This window comes from Balaenoptera physalus, assembly GCF_965194825.1.
Source record: "Balaenoptera physalus genome assembly, chromosome: 13".
NCBI lineage: Eukaryota > Metazoa > Chordata > Mammalia > Artiodactyla > Balaenopteridae > Balaenoptera > Balaenoptera physalus.
In genome coordinates this window covers 83502029-83526951 of record NC_138892.1, presented here as the reverse complement: position 1 = coordinate 83526951, position 24923 = coordinate 83502029, and the positions used below count along the sequence as shown (strand labels likewise).

Genomic DNA, 24923 nt, shown 5'->3' with positions numbered 1-24923 from the left:
TTGGGGGAGAATTAAGAGAGACACTAACACTGATACTGGTCTTGGTCATCTAATATCCAGAGTCTTTATCTAGCAAGATACCTGAAAGCCTAAGGGCCTTTGTTCATGTAGCAATAAATAGCTCAGAGGTCAGAATAATTCTGTGAACGTCTCCAAAATTCAAGCACTGTTCACAACCACAAGACTTTTTTTTTTTTTTTTTTTTACCTGCAACAGCTGTATCTACGGGGTAGAAAAGATCCCTAGACAGTAACAATAACAACTCTCCTGTCTTTCAGCTTAAACTACCAACCAGAATGAAGACACAGTTTACGGTATTCGAAAGAAAATTAGTGAATCCAGATGAGCAATGCTTTTTGCTAAATTCTTACTAGCTATATTAATGGCATAACATGAACATCTACTACCTGGCCCAGATGCACTGTCTCTTGAAGGTGTGGGTGGTGGCAATTGTTGTCTTGTTAAGATTTTGCTTTCTTTATTTATCTGAAGTAAAACAGGACCTGCATCTGGGGAGAACATGTTAAAAGTAAATAAAGATGAAAGTCTAAGGACAAAATGTAGTCTGTTCCAGAGAAGATTTTTTCAAAGAGAATGCAAATCTAGGATTAAAGCAGCCTCAGGAAATGTCAGTTTTACCATAACCTGCCTAAGGAAGAACTTATTCTTACAGAATTTTAATGTGCATTTTAATGTGTTTAGAAACTGAAATAAATAAAATACTATATTATGGTCTTCTCTTTCATAATGCTGATTTCCACCACTCTCACCTCCCCCAAACCCACTCTAAAAAAAAGAGGCACCATTTTATAATATCTGAAAAATATTTACCTTTGATTTTGGATTGAATCCAGTCCAAGAAGACACTCACCCTGGCAAATACGCCTGGCTTCCTTGGCTGGGGACAGCCGGCTCCCCAGCTGACAATGCCATAGAGGACAAAGGGAGCTTTTTCATGTTTACATACTAATGGCCCACCAGAATCTCCCTGAAACACCAAGAAAACATGTTCTAAAATTGCTTTAATCAGAACTCCTGCTTTCAATTTTGGAACAGGGATAATCAATAATTTATTCATAATATATTTCTTTAATTTCTTAAAGATTTATTTTTATCAATTTGTATACCTTAGAATACTTAGACTTAAATAAATGAAATCACAAATAAAAGAAATGAAAGAGGAAACATTACAACTGGTACCACAGAAACACAAGGGATCATAAGAGACCACTATGAACAACTATAAACCAAAAAATTGGATAAACTTAGAAGAAATAAATTCCTAGAAACATACCACCTACTAACACCAAATCAAGAGGTAAAAGAAAATCATAACAGACCAATACAAGAAAGGAGATTGAATCAATAATCAAGAACATCACTACAAAGAAAAGCCTAGGACCAGATGGCTTCACTAGTGAATTTTACTAAACATTTAAACAAGAATCCTTCTCAAAGTCTACCCAAAAACTGAAGAGGAGGGAATACTCCAAAACTCATTTTATGAGGTCAGCATTACCCTCATACTAAAGCCAGAAAAGAACACTACAAAAAAGATAATTAGGCCCATATCCCTAATGAACATAGATGTAAAAATCCCCCCAAAATACTAGCATGCTGAATTCAACAGTATATTAAATGGATCAATCACCATAATCAAGTGGGATTTATTCCAGTGATGCAAGGGTGGTTCAACATATGCAAGCTAATAAGTGTAAAAGTTAAAAATCGTATCATCATCTCAATAGTACAAAAAAGCATTTGACAAAATGCAACATTCTTGCATGATTAAGAACTCTCAACAACTTGGGTATAAACAAAACATACCTCAACATAATAAAGGCCATATATAACAAACCCACAGCTGACATTCTACTCAACAGTGAAAGGTTGAAAGCTGTTCCTCTAAGAGTAGGAATAAGACAAAGGTGCTCACCCTCACCATGCCTATTCAGTATAGTCTGAAAGTCCTAGCCAGAGCAATCAGGCAAGAAAGTCTTTTCATACAGAAAGTCTTAAAGACTCCACCAAAAAACTGTTAGAACTTATCAATGAATACAGTAAAGTTTCAGGATACAAAATGAACATACAGAAATCAGCTGTGTCTCTATACACCAACAAAACACACACACACACACACATATATATATAAATCCCATGTACAATAGCATCAAAAGAATAAAATACTCTGGAATAAATTTAACCAAGGAGGTAAAAGGTCTCTATACTGAAAACTATGACTTTGATGAAAAAATTAAAGACACAAAGAAATGGAAAGATATCCCACATTCATGAATTTGAAGAATTAATATTGTTAAAATGTCCACACTACTGAAAACCAGCTATAGATTCAATGCAGTCCATATCAAAATTTCAATGGCATTTTTCACAGAAATAGAGAAAAACGATCCTAAAATTCACATGGAACCACAAAGACCCTCGCATAGTCAAAGCAATCCTGAGAAAGAACAAAGCTGGAGGCATCACACTTCCTGATTTCAAAATATATTACAAATTTATAGTAATCAACACAGTATGGTACTGTCATAAAAACAGACACACAGACCAATGAGACAGAATTGTGAGCCCAGAAAAAACCCTCGTTTATATAGTTAACTAATATTTCACAAAGGAGCAAAGAATACTCAATGGGGAAAAACTAGTTTCTTCAAAAAATGGTGTTGGGAAAACTGGATAACCACATGCAGAGGAATAAAATTGAACCCCTATTTTACACCACAAAAATTAACTTGAAATAGATTAAAGACTTAAACATAAAACCTCAAATGGCAGAACTTCTAGAAGAAAACATAGGGAAAAGCTCCTTTGACTTGGTTTTTGGCAACAGTTTTTTTGGGTATGAAACCAAAAGCACAAGCAACAGGGCCAAAAATCAGTAAGTGGGACTACATCAAGCTAAAATGCTTCTGCACATCAGAAGAAACAATAAACAAAATGAAAATGCAACCCATGGAATGGGAGAAAATATTTTCAAACCATATATCTGATAGAGGGTTAATATCCAAAATTATAGAACTCATACAAATCAATAACAAAAAAATGCAATTGATAAATAGGCAGAGGATCTGAATAGACATTTTTCCAAAGAAGATATACAGATGGCCAACAGGTACATGAAAATGTGCTCAACATCACGAGAATGCAAATCAAAATCACAATGAGATATCACCTCATACCTGTTTGATCAGCTATCATCAAAAAGATAAGAAATAAACAGTGTTTGCAAGGATGTGGAAAAAAAAGAGAATCCTTTTGCACCATTGGTGGGAATATAAATTGGTATATCACTGTGGAAAATAGAATTAAAAATAGAACTACCATATGATACAGCAATCCCAGTTCTGGGTATATAGCCAAAGGAAATAAAAATAGGATACTGAAGAGGTATCTGCACCCCCATGTTTACTGCAGCTTTATTCACATTAGCCAAGATATGGAAACAACCCATTTTTCTGTCAAAGGATGAATGGAAAAAGAAGATGTATGGAGTATATGTGTGTGTGTATTTTATATATATATGTCTATATGTATATTTGTTTACTTACTTGTTTATTTATTCAGCCACGAGAATACTGAATACTAAAATGGAATATTATTCAGCCACGAGAAAGAAGGAAATCCTGCCATTTGCGACAACATGGATGATCCTTGAGAACAATATGTTAAGTGAAAACTCAGAGAGTGAAAGAGAATTACTGTATACTATCACATATACATGAAACCTAAAAAATGGGAAAAATGGGAAGATGCTGGTCAAAGGGTATAAACTTCCAACTGTAAGATTAACAGTTTCTAGGGATCTTATGTACAGCATGGTGACTGCAGTTAACAATACTATATTGCTTACTTGAAAGTTGCTAAGAGAGTAGATCATAAGTGTTCTCAGCACAAGAAAGAAATGATAATTATGTGAGGTGATGAAGGTGTTAACTAACCCTACTATGGTAAGCATTTCACAACATATAAGTGTATCAAAATCATCACATTGTACATTTTAAATTTATAAAATGTTATATGTCAATTATATCTCAATAAAGCTGAAAAAAAAAAACCCCAAGCTTTAAAACATAGGATTTGCAATTTTTTAAGACAGCCTTTCTGATTTTTTATCAGGACTTTTTTTTTTTTTTTGACACAAATGTACTTAGGACCAAACTAAACCTTTAATTTAATTGTCTTATAAAATAAACTGAGCTAATAACATATTTGATGTAGCTGTTTATTTTATATGAAGAATTTCACAGGAGAAATCCTGAACTGGGAATAGGAGACAGACTACATTACATCTGTAATGTGGAACAATTAACATTTTCTCTGGGCCTAATTTTTTTCCCACATAATTTAAGATTATACTTAGGAGCCCCTTCCAGTTTGAAAATAGTCTGATATGTCAAATCAGGTGTTTTTTTATTCACTCATTCATTCAGTACGAACACATACCCAATATAGAATTTTTCAGTCGATTACAAACATTTTGTGATACGGAAGGAGCCTATCTAATTTATCTTTTATTGTCAGCACTTATCATAGGGCCTCGCACATGGTAAATCCTCAACAAACAAATGGTACCTACTGATTATTTTAAAAATTATTCAGTGCCTACTGTGAGCCAGGCATTCTGGAAAAGAATATAAACAAGTTAGATGGTGATAATAGCCATAAAGGAAATAGAGTGAAGAGTTGAGAACAATGGCAGCTGTGTGTATGCTTACATGTGCATGTATATACTTGTAGTTTCAATAACATTTGAGCTCGTACATGAAAAATAAGAAGGAGGTGGATTTTCAAAAACCTGGAGGAATAGCATTTTAATGCAGAATTAATATCTGGGCTAAGGCCGCAACTTAGACAAGGATGTGGCAAGTGTGAGGTCAGAAGGCAATCGATGTGGCTGAAAAACAGTAAGCAAGAGGAGAGAAATAAGAACTAGATTGGAAAAGTCAGCAAGAACAGAACATGCATCACTCTGTGAAGACAAAGATCAATGGTAGGTCAAAGAACTTGAGATTAAAAAAAAAAAAATCTAAAATTTGTTGTGAGCAAAGAACCACAGGATTCTACACTGTGTATCTGAAACTCCCATGTCTCTGCATTCCAACAGTCTGATGTTCACCTTCCTGGATGAGACATTACATTAGCAGGTCCATTGCCCCTGAGTATACACAGGAGGGTAAAAACCCTTTTTTTGGGTAAAAACCAATTACCTGATAGAAATATTAGAGTCCGTTTCATCAAAGCAAGTTTCTGAAGTCATCCTTTTAGTAATTCAGTATTCTTTATAAAAGAAAGCTAGCCACATCTAGTCAGAATCTCTACTCCTATTTTCCTTTCTTTGTAGTGGCTGTAAATTTAGTCACACTGCAGCGAAAGTGACAGCTGGATGTAGCTGAAATAAATATAGGTACCAACCGAGATTATGGTATTTGGGTCACCTCTGACATGGACCTATTTGTGCTCTTGATAGATTAAGCTCTTCCCTTAATGTTACATGCTGTTAAACATGACAGAGACAGCAGAGCCATCTGTAATTTTCCTGATGCGAAAAAGAAAGAAAAATCATCCCTCAGAAGGGGGAGAATGCACACATTAATTCAGAGTACTTTTCTATTGGATTTTTATAACGTAACAGTAATGTCCTCTAGCAGAGGGTGTGAGTGCCCTTCCCATGTTCCTCGGACCTTCCAATCCATGCCGGATGTGTGCCTGAGGGCCCTTGCCCTGTCCACCCCAGCCATAAGGCAGCTCAGACTGCGGGAACTGCTCCCCTGCAGCCCTCCAACCGTGACTCTGGGGAAGCTCCCTCACCCCTCCGAGGGGAGGGGATAAATATACTGCATGTGTTTTGCATCACTGCCAGAGTTTCGCTGCAGGATTCAGCTCAGTCCCTCCCTGTGGTAGTTGGCTTCACAGCACATTAATAGCACATCAATAGATGGGCTGCCTTCCCTTCCCTGTACCACCTCCTCACATTTCTACCGGTGATATTTGTACTTTCTAAGCAGACTGTTGCCCTTGAATCCTCCTCTCAGAGTCTGCTTCTAAAGAATGCAAATTACAATATGCAACATAAAACAGAATTTGGGCAGTGCTTGACACAAGGAAAGGGTTTAACTACACTAAATTTATATTCAATGTTAAGAGGGGACCTCCTTCCTTCTCTCCTCATTTTTTCCAATGGAAATACTTCTATCCAGATTAAAGCCCAGTTTTCTCCCCATAGAGGTGGTATCCATTGGTTTCTGTTTCTTCGTGGCCAGGGGGGTGGGGGGAGCGGTTGGGGGGGGGCAGGGGAGGACTATCAAAAAGCTGCAACTCAAGATTCATTCTTTCTTCCCTCTCTACTCTAGTCCAGTATGAAATGATACAACAATCTGGAGAAGTGTGTCTGCTCTACAGACCCCAACTTTCCCTTAGGCAGGCTGCCTCAAGTCCAGACTAGGTGTTCAAGGTGGGCTGCTTAGTGCTGGAAACACTTTTTGGTTGCATACCTAAGGCATATTCCTCAGTCAGCTTTGTGGATATTAAAGCTGGTGTTTTGTAATCCTTTTGCCTGTATCCTGTCTTTTTCTTAGTTGATTCTGAACTTGCCAATAGCATGCTTGCCCAACTGACGTGTGAATACATCTGCACAGCTTCGTGCCTATAGGATATCACTAAAATTAAACTACTGCTTTGTGATTTGTTTTCCGCTGCATATGAAGACCATTTTTTCAAAAGTTCTCATTTTCTTCATGATTATTTTATTTTATTCTGTGGTAGAAAATTAAGTGTGAGTACCCAGGAGTTTAGTAATAATTTGAAACAATAAAACTCTTAAGGCATAAGTAGGATACACTAACTTATAATCCTTATTTGCTCGTTCCCCTTTTACCAAAGCTTTAAGTATATCTGAACACAGCTTCCCACCTGCAGACCAGTTCAGTGGTGTTGCCCTCTCCTACCTTCTCATGGGCTCCTCTGTGTACCCAGTTCCCCTCTGACTGATGGCTGTTTCTGTCTCCTCTCTGCCATCTCAGCAAGCTTGACTAAATAATTCACTCTTCCTATTGTCCTACTGGCTTTCGAGTAGGGGTGTGGCGTGATGCTGCAGGCACAGGCCAAGATGCTTGTCTATGGCTTTGAGAGTAGATTCTTCCTGTCTAAGGAGAATCTCCAACAGATGACAACTTCCTATCTTCCTCTGCAAAATTAGAATCCTCTCACCTGACCCACATCTTTCCGTCCAGATGCTGCAAAGCCAGCACAGATCATCTTCTCTGTAATCCCTCCTGGATGGGCAGAATAGTAAGTGCGTTCGCAGACCTCTCTTTCTAACACGGACACTTGAATCTGCTGTAAGCGACTCGCTAGGCCACCATCTAAGAAATAGATTCAGAAAGAGAGCTTGATAATGAAGTAAGCAACAAGTGGTGTTAAAGAAATATATTTAAGTTCAGACTTGCTCTACACCGACACAGCTGCCATCATTCGGTTTTGCCTAAGCTGATGCAGAATTCTGAATCCAAACACAGTGTTTTGTGCAGGACATCTTTATTTCCAGATGTGACATCTTGGTGAAGAAAATCCATTGGCAGGAGAAACAAGATCAGAAACACTTTTTTTCTAGCTTAATTCTGATTTAAATTTTAGTGTTTCAAATATTGCTATTAAGAATTCAGAAAGAGAAATTCAGTAAGATATGAATTGGTGTCACAGATAATTTATATTATAAATATATATGTTTATATATTTATACAGGTACAGTTGACCCTTGAACAACACAGGTCTGAACTGCACGGGTCCACTTATACTCAGATATTTTTCAATAGTAAATACTGCAGTACTACACGGTTTGTGGTATGTAGGGCTGACTCTAAATGACACTTGAATTAACCCACGCATTGTTCAAAGGTCAACTGTAAATATTTTACGTAAACATATAACTACATAACAACAATATATTTATATGATTTCCAATTGTAACAGGGAAGAGCCAAATCAGACTACATGTTGGATCTGTTTCTTTTACTTTAACCTTTGCTTTCCGCAGCTTTCGTTCACTGAAAGGATACTGTCTGTACATAATGGCCTGCCTCGGGGAACCCTGCCCCTCTACCTGAATGTTAAACCAAAGTGCCTTTGTTCAGGGGAGCATCCGGACCCTGTCCACCTGTGGATGGCTGCAAGAAAGAAGAAAGTAACACATCCCCTCCCCGAGGCTGGCCATTCCAGGGGATATTTGCAAAACTTATGGCCATTTTACTTTACTTCCTCATCTCCTCCCCATCTCTGTGCTAAAAAAGAAACTGGCATCCAAACCCCATAAGATGGTTTTTCAGAGACACTAGTCTGCCGTCTTCTTGGTCTGCGGGCTTTTCGAATAAAGTCATATTCCTTGCCTCAACGCCTCGTCTCTGATTCGCTGGACTGTCGTGGGGCGAGCAAAGGGAGCTTGGACTCGGTAGCGCTCATATAAAACAAAACCATATTTCTCTTGTTCCTTCATTATCACTGAGGCCTAATCTCAACTCTAATTTAAGATGACACTGATGATGAACACTAAAGAATTTCTTCTCCCGCCTGGACCTCAGGCAGGCCTATGTTAACACGTGTCCTGCGTGACTTATTCTATCACTTTAGATTTATGACTAATTAAAAAAAGGTAAGTTCAGTATTTGATAGCCCTATAACTTTTTGGAAAAAATTAATAAAAATTACTTTACATTTATGTAAATAGTATCATTATATTTTATTTATATGTACATTTATGTAAATAGTTCCTTAATATATTATATTTATATTTATAAAACTTTTTACTCTAAGCTATTAATACTCACAACAACATTGTGAGGTGGGCTGTCACACTAATCTCACACATGAAAAAGCCAGAGCTCTGAAGATTTAATCACACAGCACCTATGGGACAGAACTAGGACCTAGCCTAGGTCCAACTCTAAATCTTATTATTTTTTTAATGTAGTAATCTAATACATAGATAATTTAATGTATTTAAAATCCTCTTTTCAGGGGCCATCCCTAACAATGTTGCTTATTATCATGTCTCAAAATTGAGAACTTGTTTTCTCTCTGAGACTAAAAGACTGAATTCACCTTTTATAAAACTGTAACCACCTCCGTCGTCTGGTGGTCACGGAGTTGGTGAAGGTTGAAGATGTTAAAGAACAGGCACATTTATTCAAGGGCTTTGAGGCCAGTCAGTCAATAAAAATTTACTGAGCGTTTCCTCTATGCTAGGTAGACACTGACTCCTGGGGAGAGAGCAGTAAATTAGGCAGAGATCTGCCTTCGAGAGGCTCCCGCTCTAAGGGGTGGGATGTAGAAAATGATTCCGTAAAATTATGTCAAGTCCGTTTATGTGCAAGGAGATGATAAAACCAGAGAGTGAAGGAAGGACAGTCCTGCTGCAAGAAAGGGGTCAGAGAAGATTTGAATTGAGGATGGAGTAATGAGGAGGGGCTGTGAGAAGACTGGAATAGGAGTACTCCGGGGCCAAGGAAACAAAGTACAGAGCTTGAGAAAGAAAGAAGACACAGTGCCTGAAGGTCAGCCAACAAGGGGACAAAGGAGGAACTGAGGCTGGAGAGGTATGGGGAGGTCCAATGCAGAGCCTTCAATGCTGGGCTAGGAGTTCAGATTGTATTCCAAGTGTAACAAATAAGCCATTCAAGGTTTATCAGCGGAGCCACACTGATTTTAAATCCCACTTTTGATATTTATTAGCCATGGAATTTTAGCAAATTACTTAGACTTCAGGGCCATAATCTCCTCATTTGCAGAATGGGAGGATAAAATCTCCTCATATGGTGGTTGTGAAGATTTTAGAAAAATGCAATTCAGCTGCAGGTAGCACAGTAAGCTGAGAACATGAATACTGTATGAGGTCAAAGATATCTCACCTCCTTCAAGCTCACAGACTTTACCATTATTTGTTTTTAAATTGAAGTATATTTAATTTACAATGTTGTGTTAGCTCCTGGTGTATAGCAAAGTGATTCAGGTTTATATATATATATATATATATATATATATATATATATATATATATATTCTTTTTCATTATAGTTTATATATAAACTTTCCCATTATAGTTTATTACAAGATATTGAATTTAGTTCCCTGTGCTATACAGTAGGACCTTGTTGTTTATCTATTTTATATATAGTGATGTATATATGTTAATCCCAAACTCTTAATTTATCCCTCCCCGCCCCCTTTCCCCTTTGGTAACCATAAGTTTGTCTTCTACATCTGCAAGCTCACAGACTTTAAATGACATATAAACAGAAGGAAAATATAAAAGAAAATAACTTTATACAGTGAAAAGAAGCAGGACACAAACATCAACCCATTCAGATCTTTCAGTATTTCACTATGGCTTTAAGAACTCTAGAATCTAGCCCAGGGGTCATCAAACCCCAGCCAACAGGCCAATTTCATGCCAGGCCCTAACCAAACCCTATTTATTACAAGCCTATTTATTACATCCCCAAGCCTATTTATTACAATCCATGAACTAATTATGATTTGTACATTTTTAAATGGTTGAAAAGAAAATCTAAAAAGGAATAACATTTTGTGACAAGATTATTGTATAAAATTTAAGATTCATGGACAAGTTCTGTTGGAATACAGCCACCTCCATTCTATAACATATTGTCCATGGCTGCTTTGTGCTACAATGGCAGAGCTGAATAGCTGTGACAGAGACCACATGGCTTACAAGGCATTAAATACTTCTATCTGGCTTTTCACAGATCTAGCCTACCTACGATTAAGTCACCCTGATGGAAAAATATAAAACAGCTCATTCTCTAATTTGATGAACTTTACAGCTACATAAAACATGGTTTCTATCTTTCAGAAGGAAGAAGGGCTAAAGCAGATACTACTTGATATCATTTCCATGACACATTCTCAAAACTCTCAACCAGCAGTGATGTTTACGCAAAAGTAAAAAGTTTACCTTCACTAACGCTTCCCCATCCAGTCACAACACAGATCTCAGAGGAAAACAGAGGTTCCGTGCTGTGCGGGAGACACACTGGCCTCACCACTGAGTTGAACTCCAGAGCAGAGCTCAGCTGTATTAGGGCGATGTCAGAGTCAAAGGTCAGTCTGTCAAAGTCTTCGTGCACCACGATGTGTTTTGCCCTTCTCACCTGTATTGTTAGCAAGCAAGAGATTACAAGGCAAAGTCAATGAGTTGAACAACTTCCTTGTATACTGGTCCAAAATAATCTTAAATCTCTGCATTTCCACACGTCAGTAATGAAGATGACTTTGTACTAAATTAGAAAGGGCAATCTCTGTTAATAATTTGCAGGAGTCCATGCACCGCTTTCTGAGGACTGGTGGTCCTGGAAAAACCAGACTATGGTGGACCTGTGTACATGGACCTGAATTTGCACTTCCTGACTCACCTCACCTAATTTTCAGATTAAATGTGATCTCAGATGGTATCTTTAAATGTTGGTATAAATGATAAGTATACGAGGGCATTAGGGGATTAATAACTACATGTTTTAGCTAAATGTATTCCCTGGCATGTGACAATTTAGGCAGAATAACCATTAAAAACATTTCTCACCTGCTCAGTTGGTTCCTTCAAGGTTCTGTCATGGTCTCCAGCAACAACGGTCCACAAGAGTGGATTATTTTTCCTGGAGAGAGAAGAACAACAAAACTTTGACATGAAAACACGTTTTTCACCATTTGGTCTAACCCCGTCTGGCCCTACCAACATGCACTGTTCAGTTCAGTCAGGGGCCACCCACTGCCCTGTCTGGCACCTTTGTGTAACCAGCAATGCTGCACTCTGCCTCCTGACCTACCTGAGGACAAGTTCCTAATTGTGTATCTTGCCCCCTTCTTTTGGCCATAAAATGTCTTTGGAGCCCTTACCAAATATCACCAAAGACTATTTTTAAGTTAAGAAGGAAAAAAGAAAAGTTAGAGCTTATTTTAATTTCATAGTGACATTAGGAATGCATGAAAAAAAATACATTCATAATGAGGTAGATTCTGGTCCATGTTTTACTGTTAAAAGTATCCAAACATTATATTACAGGAACCAGAATTGATGAAACTCAGGTTAAAAAAGAATTTGTCAATTCAAAAATAGGTAAAATTCACGTATAGTGTTAGAGATCAGGGCACTGATTCCTTTTAGAGGGGTGATTATTGGGAGAGGCTCGTGGGGAGCCCCTATTTTGTTTCTTGATCTGGGTGCTGGTTACATGGGTGTTCGCTTTGTGTAAATTCCTCTAACTGTACTAAAGATTTGCACACATTTGATATACTTCAAAAAGATGTTTAAAAATTTAAATATACACCATTAATTTGCCACATCAAGATCTCCAGGGCTTCTCTAGTGGCACAGTGGTTAAGAATCCGCCTGCCAATGCAGGAGACATGGGTTCGAGCCCTAGTCCAGGAAGATCCCACATGCCGCGGAGCAACTAAGCCTGTGCTCCACAGCTACTGAGCCTGCGCTCTAGAGCCCGCGAGCCACAACTGCTGAAGCCCACGTACCTAGAGCCTGTGCTCCACAACAAGAGAAGCCACCGCAATGAGAAGCCCGCGTGCTACAACGAAAAGTAGCCCCTGCTCGCCGCAACTAGAGAAAGCCTGCGTGCAGCAATGAAGACCCAATGCAGCCAAAAATAAATAAATAAATTTTAAAAAAAGATCTCCAGTTGAAAAAATATCCAAGTAAAGAGTCTCTCAGGGATTTCCCTGGTGGTCCAGTGGTTAAGACTGTGGGCTCCCAATGCAGTGGGCCCGGGTTTGATCCCTGGTCAGGGAACTAAAGATCCCACATGCTGCAACTAAGACCCGGTGCAGCCAAATAAATAAATATTTAAAAAAAAAAAAAAAAAAGAGTCTCTCAATTGCCAGAAATACACTGTCACTTCAGCTCGGAGATTAATTTTTCATTTTTCAAAACTGTTTCTTCAGTAAAATTTATTGAAATTATTTTTCAATACACTTTATTCAAAGGAGATGTTTCTTAATACACATAGGCATCTTCTCCCTAGTCATAACCATGCTCATTTCAATTTCTTGCATGATGAGTCTGACTCATTCATGTGTTTCAATGTGCCTTTATTAAGGGAACTAACTTAGGTGAAGTGCCTGGCAAGTACTCTACAGATGGTAATGACTCCATAATGGTAGCCATTTATTATTATCTTGTTATTATCTGTCATGCACTCTAATGGAAGGATCAACTTTATTTTCAAAGTCACCCTCTAAATCATTACTTGGTAGTAAATTAACTTATTTCTTAAAGCTGTTACCAAGCTGTTGTCCTAGAATCATACCCCTGCCCTTCCCTTGAAAGGAAACCAATTGCTCTTATCTAAGTCTCAGGAGAAAGCTGCAAAGAGAAAAACAAGAACTGGTTAGACCCAACTAGGCCCAAGATGGCGGAAGATTTGACTTCCAGTAGACCTTGGACCTCATTATACGCTCATTGTAATACAATAGCTAAATGACGTACCCACCAGTGCCATGACAGTTAATGGTTGCCATGACAACACTGGAAAAGCCCATACAAGAACTGAAAAGGAGTGCTGCATCAGTTCCAGGTCCAAACCACACCCTTGTTCTCGGATAGGTCATGAATATTCCTCCCACTCTTTCCAATTCCCTCCCTTTTCCTTCGACCCTCCTATATATATGGTGTCTCCACCAGAATTGGGTTAACAAGTTGAATTTCGAACTAAATTCCCACTTCTCCATTCTTCTGCCATTGAACAAAGCTTGTGCTGTCCCAGTCTCAGCATTGGTTTCATGATTGGCTGTGTGAATCCGAGTGGAAAAAGAACCTCCCTGGCTGAGACAAGGGGTGTCCTGGCATGTGTCCAGGCGACCAATTTGGTGACAAATTCATTCTACTTTTTTATACAGAGAATAGTGTCCACAATACAAAGAAATAATAAGCATCATGGTAGAGTTGATAATGTAGCTCACAATCTCTAGTCAAGAAATTGTGCACAGTCATCAAATATCCTTTTATTTGGTAGAGAACACTGTAAAAAGCATATGACAGCACAATGTATGCTTTATAAAGCAACAAAGCCTGAGATTTCTCCAATATGGGACAATAGCTGAAGGTATCAATTTATGAATTTCTCTAGCCTTTCTTCCCACTTGCCCATGATCAAGCTTCATTTCTTACATCTTTATGGCCTTATCCCCATTGCAACAATGGGGCATGTATCACTTACTGCAACAGAAGAAGAAAGAGTAACTGCTAAATTACAGAAAGGGGCTGATATTGATAAAACCGCTGATTTAGGTTTGAGACAGAAAGATTCCAGTGTACAATTGCAAAGTGAGTTTAGTGCCCTAAAGTAAGTTAAAAATCCCACATGAGCACGAAGACCAGAGTGGAGTCAGCAAAAGAAGAACACACCAGGTTTTTCCTAAGGATAGGACAACATTACCTAGGAACTTGTTAGAAATACAGATTCTCCGGCCCCACACCAGTCTTTAAGTCAGAAACCCTCCAGGCAGTTCTGATGTGTGCTAAAGTTTGAGAATTAATACTAAGGGTAACCAGTGCCAGGGACAGTAGTATATGGGAGGTGATACAGTGTTGCTGTCAGTCGTCCTTATTGTCTTTGGAGCACTACCCAACAATGCCAGCCAGCCTGGCACCTGGTGACTTTCAGCAAAAATGATATCTATCTCAGCTCCCAGATTTTGCACATTTCCTCAACTGGCTTATCCCACATGGCAAACCTGCCTTCTCAGTGGATTTGGATACTCAGAAGCCCCCTTCTATGGAGGATGGAGCCCTGGATGTCTATAAGATTGATGAAGATGAGGCAGGGAGAAGCAAGTCCTTGAAGGAATCAGCTGAAGAGTTCCCTAAAGGCAAGGCATGAATGGAACATACTACCTCTGTTATACCAGCATATCAAACACTTCTGGCGTAAAGATCTATATAGTTCAAGCTTCAAAAAGATATTTTTCTGGTCAAGTAAGTTAGGCAACTATGAAAAGTTAAAGAAAAAATGAGGTGCACAGACATTTTTCATATCAGTATAAATACAAGGCACAATGTTTTGTGCAAAAAATTATAAAACACTACAAAATACATTTAATGTGCATAAACATTAATGGAAAACCAGATAATTAAGACATTCTTAATATTGATTACTTCTAGAGAGGCGGAATGGATTAGTGAAATGGAGAAGGTAGTTTAGATTTTACCTGATAACTTTATTTAACTGCCTTTTTAAAACAAACATTATTACTATTTTAATAAAATTTTACAAAGAAACCAAGAAGGTTCACTAATGACATTGGACACAAGTTCTTTTTGTGGTTAACTTAAGTGGTTCACAAACATTTTTAGCTGACTCTGTTTATTAATCTCAATTGACTCATCAAGTTGAATACTCCACCTTGTGAAGAATGGTTTGCTGTGGTCTATATCTTGCTGCAAGGAGTCATGGTTCATGACATAAATTCAGGAACAGACTAAACTATTTGACAAGGGAGTCTGCCAAAGCTTCTTCTGTGCCTCTGGTATCAATACTAATAGCTGTTTTCTCCAGTGCATTAATTTTCACTAATTAGTCAGCTATAACTGAGGCTTTTCCATGGTACATAAAAATGCACTTTGATAGAATTCTTATAACATGGCTTCTCCAAGGGCAGGAGGTGCTAGAATGAACCATGTGGTACTGGATTGAGTTGGAAATATTCGCATGAACTCATGTTTACTTTAATATAGGTACAGATAGATAAATATGTTTATATAAGTGAGTTAGTCTGCATACTTACATTTTCTAGCTCTTTCAGCTAAGAGGGCCTAGAAGCAATAACACCCTAGTATCAAGCAGGGTGCTCAGCACCCAGATCTTGACTTCTCATGCCATTCTCCAATAAAAATGAACCAGGGCTCACGGGAGAAATGGCTGATTCTAGGACTGAGAGGGGAATATATAAGATGAACCTGGAGCATCCTGTAGTGTCACAAAGGATGGGGGCATATCAAAAAGACAAGAAGCCACTCTGAAAGAACTCACAGTAGTCAAAGCTGGAACAATGTGAGCAACAAAGTAAATATACAGTATTTATAAAAATAAATATTTTCAAGTCCGCACCGGTATAAATACATGATCTAATAAATAAAAGGAAGAGAAGAGGTAAATCTCCCATACAGAAGAATTTCAAATAATTTTTGTAGGAAACTCTGCGCTCAAGAAGGTGGAGCTTAATGCCCAACTGTTTGAGTGTGGGCTACCCTTAGCCACTTGCTTCCAAAGAGTAGGTAAGAACGGGGGAAAGATGTAACTTTACAGTGGAGACACCTGGCAAACACTGCCTGGACCAGTGATGGAGGTTAACGTCATCATTGAGAAGTCATGTTGACAGCTTGTACCCTTGATATGATGTGATAAGAAGGGCATGTTACCTCTGTGTTCCTCCTCCCCCAAATCCATAATCCCAGTAAAACCATGAGAAAAACATCAGACGAACTCAAACTGAGGTACATTCTACAAAATACCAGATGAGTACTCCTAAATACTGTCCAGGTCATCAAAAACAAGGAAAGTCAGTGAGACTCAGAGCCAAGAGGAGGCGAAGGAGACAGGACAACTAAATGCACCTTGGTGTCCTGAATGGCAGAGGGAACAGCAACTACACAGACCTTGAGAAAGGAACAAGCATAGCATGTTTGAGGAAGGGGGTGGGTCCACTGGGGACAAGCAGGGGAGGGGTCAAGATGGAGTCAGGGACAGGGAAGGGTTCTGGACCTTGGCTGTACATTGGAATCGTCTGGAGAGTATTTATTTATTTATTTATTTTGAAGTATAGTTGATTTACAATATTGTGTAAATTTCTGCTGTACAGCAAAGTGATTCAGTTATATATATATATATATATATATATATATATATACATTCTTTTTTAAAATATTCTTTTCCATTATGGTTTATCATAGGATATTGAATATAGTTCTCTCTGCTATACAGTAGGACCTTGTTGTTTATCCTCGGGAGTATTTAAATATACAGTGTCCAGAACCAACCCACAAGTGATTGCCTTAACTAGTCTGGACAGAAAATGAATTAATTACAGTTACACACATCCACATGATTTAATCTATATATGTTATAAAGATAAAAGCAAATCACAGAAGAATATAAACTATAGTTCTTTTACATTAATATCAAAACCAGGAAAAACAAGGCGATATACTGGTTTTAGGGATTCATAGATGTTAAAACCAAAAAAAAAAAAAAAAAAGCAAAGGAATTATGAACACAAAATTTAGCATAGTGTTTACCTCTTTGGGAGGGGCAATAAGGGGTTTTGAAAGGGAAGTGTAAAGATCCTTCTTACACTAGGTAGTAGGGACACAAATATACATTTACTAACTATTCTTTAGATTACATATGTATATTATGTACAGTTTTTCATATCATGGCATAGTTTACAATTTAAAAACACTGAAAGTTCAGTGATCAAGGTGTGGATTATCCTACTGTGCTCTCCACTGTCGTGAACCGTACTTTAAAAGGAACAACACTAAACCAATCCAGGGTAAGGTGCAGTGCATGGCGAGGCCTCTGGAATTACAAACAATAGAACAATGAGCATCTAGCTTAAGGATTAAGTTAAGGGCACTGTGAGAGGGCTCTTGAAGTATAGGAAGGGCTGTTATGTGAAAGAAGATAGAGATTGAGTTCTTGTTTTCTGGAATTGCAGTAAATTTAGATCAATAAGTTTCTGCTACAGAGAAGCAGACTTGGGCTTAACATAATCAGAGATCCCTATAAATGGATGAACAATTTCAAGATTTGATTTGCTTTTTCCTCACTGACATTGTTTAAATAGAGGCTAGATGGACCTGGGGCAGAAACACTGAAAGGAAGATTCATGCTTTAGAATTAGTCTGGATGATTTTAGAAGTTAGACAGTTTTATTTATGTCCTAGGTATGGTACATAAATACATTAGTAAAATATCATCAGTCTCACTCACGATTGCACACAATGGGCTGCAGTCAGAATCCAAATAGAGCTGATGATGGCACCTCCACACTGGTGATTGCCTAGAAACCTCAAACCCACCTGCCACGGCCAGCAGTGGGGGCAGGCTTCTTCCCCTCCTGCAATTCTCCTGGAAAGCCACTGGGGACTAAATGGAGGGATGCCACAGACACCTACAGCAAAGGAGATCAAACTAATGACCCATCCAACTGAAATAATTAAGGACACACTCTTCCCGCAATGGCTTGCCATAGCCAACAGTAGTAATTCCCAAATACCAGATGAGTTTCACGAAGATATAGATTCCTAAGACCCATCTCTGTAGAATCTGATTTTAAAAGCTTGCCTAGGTGACTCTGCTAAGCAATCAGGTTTCTAGGTACTGGCCTAAAAAAATATATTTATTCATTCATTTAACAAATATTTATTTAGTGTTTGGTGTTGCCAGGCACTGTTCTAGACATCGGTGACATATCAATGAATAGCATACTGTAGACAAAAATCCTGGCCGTCATGGAACTTACATTCTAGTAGGAAAATTCTGTTTGTTAGCAAAGGATACAAGGTTCTTTATTATACATCCTTGTTTAATCTCTCTTTCTCATTGTATAAAACCATTTACCAATCCCCAAACATACCAAATTCGCTCAGACATCCAAATGCTGTTCTCTTGTCTGGAATACTGCTGTGACTCAGATCAAGTACTATCTTCTCCATGAAGTCTTCTCTGACTCCCCCGTAAGAGGCAGACAATTTCCCCTCTTTATAGCTCCCTGTGCAACTTTCTATTGATATTAAAACCCATCAACTAGAACATATGAAATACATGCATACAGAGCAATGAAAGTTCGTAATATTTAACCAGACACTTAAGATTATAATGAAGTTAAAAGTTGCAAGTGTGTTAAAAAAATGAAAACAAAAAAGTTTTGTTTTCACCCTTTGCCCCCAAATGCAATATCATATTAAACACAGAATTTAGGAAGATATTTTAAATATTAAGCTTGCATAGGAATAAATGAGGACAAGGATTGTTCTCTGTACCTCTTTTTTCCTGTCATAAAGCTTATTTCTTCTTCCCTCTATTTATAAGTCTATACTCAAACCCAAACAGGGTTCTGGAAATTTCACAGGCTTAAATATAAAACTCATTCTTGCTCACTGTGAAGCTATATCAATGCAAGATGAGTTTTCTGTAAAGAGACATCTAGTTAAACAAGAAAGGAAATTAAACAGATAAGAATCACATGGTCATCAACTCACCATATGGAATATCTTTTGTAGAAGATACAGCATTGGTTTTGGAAGATGATGTTGATCCAATTTTGTTTAAAGAGCCTGCAGAGGAAAAAAATATTAATTGAAAATATTTAGAGTAGCCTATACTAGCTGACCCTACTTGCTTACACTGGTCAATCATAGAACCGCTCTTAAGTTGATCTAACTACTACTATCTTTCAAATGTTAAATGCCAGATCCCACATATGTGATTTGGTTGTATAGCTCTTAATATCCCTGTTGCACCCTTCTAAGCATTTCTTCCTTCCTTGGCTCCATGAAATTACTCTCTTGGTTTTTTAAAAATATATCTATGGTCATCTTTGCCCAATCTCAGTCTTTATTTCAGGATCCTATTATTCATTCTGAAAGATATTCCACGAAAGTACTGTTCATAGCCCTATTTTTATTCATTTACATATATATGACTTCCAAATGTCTGTCTTTGATCTAAATCTCCTTCCTGAATTCTAGACCTAGGACTAGTTCTAGAACTGCTGGATACCTCCATCTGAATCTCCCACAAGCTCATAAAAATCCACATATCTCAAATGGAATCAATTGATTTTAACAGTCAAGATGGTCTTGTTATGTTTCTCTGTATCATTTAATGACTCTACCATCCATGCAGCCACTCAAGCTAGAATCCTGGAAATCATGCTGGAATTTTTCTTCTTCATATATCTCCTTCCCCACAACATAACTAATCAAGCAATGTCAGAATAAATTCTTACCATGATTTCCTCACTACTCTCCTTGTGAGTGAGTTCACCCTTAACCTCTAATGCCATCTTCTACATTACCACTAAGGTTTGAATTCTGGCTCCACCTCTTGCCAGCTATGCACCTTTGGTAAAGTTATTGAACTCCTAAGCCTCTGTTCCCTCATCTGTGAAAAGGGGAACAGTATACAAACCTCTTAGGTTTGTACTGAGGAATAAATGTAATATTACATGTGAAATGCTTAGTCCATACCTGGTACAGGGTGAGTAATCAATAAATGTTAACTAGATATGCTGTCACTGTGGTACTTAACATTTAATGTCCTGTGTCCATCATGATCTAACTCTCACCTTTTTTATCATTCCCTCCAAAACTCCAACAATGTTGAGGTATTTGTAGTTTTTTGTACATCATCCATTCTCTTTCACATTAGGGTCTTTGCATATGATATTCCTTTTGTCTGAGTAAAGGCTACTTTATTTTCTAGAATGACTAGAATCCTACTAATCCTTCAAAGCCCTCAAATATCCCAAAACAGAGCCAATCTCATTTCTGAGTTACACTCTCAAATCTGAATTATCTACTTTTCATATAAGGTGCTTGGAATATTTTTTGATCATCTAGTGGACATAGTTTCTTGGCATCATCTGAAGTACTTCTTAAAGCACAGGTTCCAGGGCCCCATTCCACATCTACAGAATCAAAATCTTTGGGGCTGGGCCCAGGAATCTGCATTTTAGTTTTGCTACCTAGGTGATTCAAGCACCCTAAATTTAGGTAAACATGGTTAAATTATTTTCCCTATAACCATTTTCATAAGCAAAATATCACGATCATACAAGTGTTTATACTCACCTGAGGGTAAAATGCTGAATCTAGCCTTGAAGCGTTGGAAATTCTTTTCACCATCACTTTTAAAATGAATCACCATCATGTTACCAGGACTGAATACCCGAGTAGGGTTCAAGATTTCACAAAGCTTAGCTGTAAAAGTTTTAGGGAACTTTGCTTTATGGTTACAAAAAATTAAAAATCAGAAAACAGAGGTAAAACATCATCCAATTAATTTTCTTCCAAAAAGTTTTGTTTTCTCCAACTTTGCTTTGTACCCTTCCATTTCATGTGGGAATCAAACACTAGTTTTAAGATAACAATGTACTATAATTTTATCTCGCAAGAAAAACTCTATAGATAGGGTAAGAATATCTGACTTTTAGTATGCATAGAAACCTCAGTTGACTGTTAATTTATAGACAATGAGAAGAGGTGAATTAAAGAAAATCCCAAACTTGGTATTCCTCCTTCCAAACAGAGCCTGGCTACACTTCATGTAAATAGGTAACACATCTGAAATCTGCTTCACCTAACCCCCACTCTATATGGGTCCCGACCTGCTGCATCAGGGAATTGGGCTCCCTTCACCTGCCCTGACTATCCAAATAAACATTCCAAAGTTATCTATATTCCTGGCCTCCAACCCACACTACACCTAGCTGAGGGACACATAGTAGGTGTTAAGGATGTGGCAACATGGCCAGAAGGGATAATTTTTCATACACAGTAAATTGGCAGGTCAAAGCTGAAAGTATATTTGAAGATTTAGTTCAAAAATTAACTTCTAGGGCTCACGTAGAAATTATAGCTTTGAATAATCTTTTTTTGGTTACTTTTCTTGGACATGAAAATGAATATATCAGCAATTGAAGGGATTAATACAGAAAAAAAAGTTTAAAATTTTACCTTAAATCGCTGCCAAAAATTTACTCAGTGTTAACATTTTCTTTTTTCCCTGGGACCTCCTTTTCACCTTCCAAATATTCTGAAACATTCTTCAAATTTTGCATGTTTCTATTAAAAACTTTACTGGTAAATCAGTTGAAGTGATAGATTTTAAAGCTAAAGTTTTATGGCATCATGAGTTTCCAGTATAAGAAATTCATATCCCACTCTACCTCATGGTATCCAAGGAAGCCAGCCAATGCTCCAACTCCTCTGGTTTGTCTCATACTTTTCAGATTAAATTTAAAGGACAGAATATTACCCACCCACCCCATGCTCCTCTTCAGGATCACCATAAATCACAACAGCATGAGTACAGTTTTGATTAAATTCAATACTAAGGTCTTCAAATGTCAACTGTATAAATTATAAACATAACCAGAGAAGTGGTCACAGAGAAGATACAAACTTTTAAAGTTTCCCTCTATACATTAAAGGGCTCTCAGTCACACCCTCGTATTCCGTTGGTAGAAGGGTAAACAACTGCAGCCTCTTTGGAGGGCAATTACTACCAGATTTAAAGACACAAACCCTTTGACCCAGTGAGTCCACTTCTGGGAATTATATACATCCACATCGTCCAAAAACAGTGACACAGGAGCATACCAGCGTTGCTGGCATGGGCAAAGACTGGCAACTCACTAGAAGTCTGTTAATAGGGAACTGGTGTAAGAAATTAAGGGACATCACACAATACAATTTAATGCAGTTGTTATAAAGAAGCCCTCTGGGCTTATCTAGAAAGATCCTTGAGATATTTTTAAGTAGAGAAAGCACTGCCAAGCAATATGAATATATACATGTTTGTAAATGCTCAGAATCTCTCTCTATGGATATTCCAGAAACTTATCAGTGTTTGATTCCAGGAAGTAGGATGGGAGTTAGATGAGAAGGAGACTTACTTTTTGTTTTAGTCTCTTTTAAACTGCTAAAACATTTTAAACTACATACAAAGATCCCCTTTTACAGTTACAAAAAAAAAGCAAATAGAAGATCTTAATCATATGACAATTTAACAGTTCTGATGAAGCAAGTTCTACTAAACACACACAGCTAATTTCTTGATGAAGTAAAGGCCTCCTTAGTTGCTTACCTTTATAATGTGTTTCTCTGGAGCATGAATCAACCAGTGACACCCTACATTCCTGGGCTACAGGTGAGGATAGCCCGCAGAGTGAATCATCCCTTCCACCACCAGCAGAGCCCCACTCCCACATCCTGAACCTATGGAAGTGCTGGGGAAATCCTAGGTGAATAGCCAAAGGCATTCCCTCTTCCTTACCCTCATATCACGGAAAAACAGCAGGGAATCGCATGGCTGATTTAATACCTACCTGCTTCTGAGTTCTTCTGTATAGCAGTAAAGGTAAGCTCAAAGCTGCTGCCACTGTTGTCTGTATCAGAAACAAAGGTAACTGTGGCCTCATTGGTCTCTGTCAGCAATGGTGAGGGCAATATATTTCCACAGACCTTACCTTAAAAGCAAAAGAAATAAGATTACTGAAAAATGATGGAAACAAACTTAGACACGTGCTTTTCTGATACTACCTTCCATGAACTCTCTGTTCTAAATACACCAAAGTATACAGTGGTCCCTTTAATTCATTCTACACTCTGTTTCAATACTTTATACTCCATTTACTTCCGCATACCCAATCTCACATGTCCAAATTCTACTCATCCTTCAGGGTCTAACTCAAAGTCCAGCTCTCCATAGACATTCCCTGACAACCAGTGGAAACGAGAGCTTTTCTGAACCCCATAGCACATAGCCTATTCTATGCCATTTCCTACTTTGTGGTACACCTTTATTTACCTCACCAAACTGCAAGCTCAGTAGAGCAGAGACTACTTTTACGCTGTATACGTCCAGTACTTGGTATGATATCTGGTTTAATGATTGGTTTAAAGAATGATTACTGGGTAAAAAGTCCTGAAGCATGAAATCATTTAGTCAATAAATATTATAACCCTTAGCACAATACCTTGACTATAGCATTCTGTCAAATACTTCTGAAGAGATATCTGTCCTAATCATTGGCCATATGGAGACCTAGAGACCGAGGTCTATGCCAGCTCCAGAGACCTTCTATCACGCTTAACACATAATATTTCAATTAAAGTAAATATATCAGTTATGCTTATATAGCTTATAAGAGGTATTCAATAAAAGAAATTAAATGACATGAAATTATCTATTGTCATAAGAAAAAAGAAAATTATAAAACAATGTAGAGTTCAGTGTGTACAGTTAATATGTATAGATAAATATACATCAAAATGTTAGCAGCATTTACCTCTAGGTGGTAAGGTTATGAATGGTTTACATTTACTTCCATATGCTTTCTGTCTGTACCAGATTTGGCAAACGTGCACTCGCTTTTGTGGTAAGAAGGAAAAAACCGACATGGCCTTGAAAGGAAGTTTCTGACAATTGTGAGATCAATTTCGTTCAATACTGCTATTAAACTTGAGAAAGGAATCGATAAACCTCAGGAAATATGCTGGTCTTTGCTTCCACTCTTACCACACACACTCTTGACCCCTTCAAGAAGGGCACAGTTTGTAAGATGAAATAATTTCCCTGTGTGCAGAAATCTAATTTCAGATTCTTTAGCCCCTCTTTGGTTGTTTGGATACTCTAAAATGACAAATGAAAATAAATGTAGCATACTCACTAATAAGCACTCCACTGCTTGATTGTAAAGATACATAGTCATGGTCACATTCAACTTGATTTTCTATGTCTAAGCTTGTAAATTTTATTAGGATAATTTTATTTTCTGGTACCATTATTTTCCAGATACATAAGCTGCAGAGGAGAAAGTGAAGGAAGTATAATAAATGGCAGTCAAGTGTGACAAATAAGATCTAATATCTGAGGTTTAGCTCATAACTCAATACTAAAATTTTACAGGATATTAGAAGGTAAAAGGCAAAGGAAATTCTTTATGTGAGAATAATTTGTTTATGCTCAAATTGCTGGCATTTCTGCAACAAATGGAGCAGTACTAATTAGAGAATGGTCAGAAACCACCCTTTAAATTTCATTTAGTTATAAAATGCAAGAATTTTGATCTACGAATTTAAGAAACCTAAGATTCATCTC

The 24923-nt window shown here is 37.7% G+C and overlaps 1 protein-coding gene across 6 annotated transcripts in view; it reads right to left on the bottom strand.

The window, feature by feature from the left end:
• The window catches only part of OVCH1 (ovochymase 1), a 90776-nt gene that overhangs the window by 45716 nt on the left and 20137 nt on the right, over window positions 1–24923 (bottom strand). For 5 of the 6 annotated variants that reach the window (XM_082419598.1, XM_082419600.1, XM_082419599.1 and 2 more), the window contains 10 exons: window positions 24493–24626; window positions 23149–23289; window positions 20891–21019; window positions 19298–19372; window positions 18027–18207; window positions 11609–11681; window positions 10985–11180; window positions 7225–7379; window positions 832–988; window positions 408–509 (listed from right to left, as the gene is read on the bottom strand). In XM_082419598.1, the coding sequence (XP_082275724.1) occupies window positions 408–509; window positions 832–988; window positions 7225–7379; window positions 10985–11180; window positions 11609–11681; window positions 18027–18207; window positions 19298–19372; window positions 20891–21019; window positions 23149–23289; window positions 24493–24626 (1343 nt within the window). The remainder of the gene's footprint in view (window positions 1–407; window positions 510–831; window positions 989–7224; window positions 7380–10984; window positions 11181–11608; window positions 11682–18026; window positions 18208–19297; window positions 19373–20890; window positions 21020–23148; window positions 23290–24492; window positions 24627–24923) is intronic. The other variant, XM_082419603.1, reaches the window with a different exon arrangement.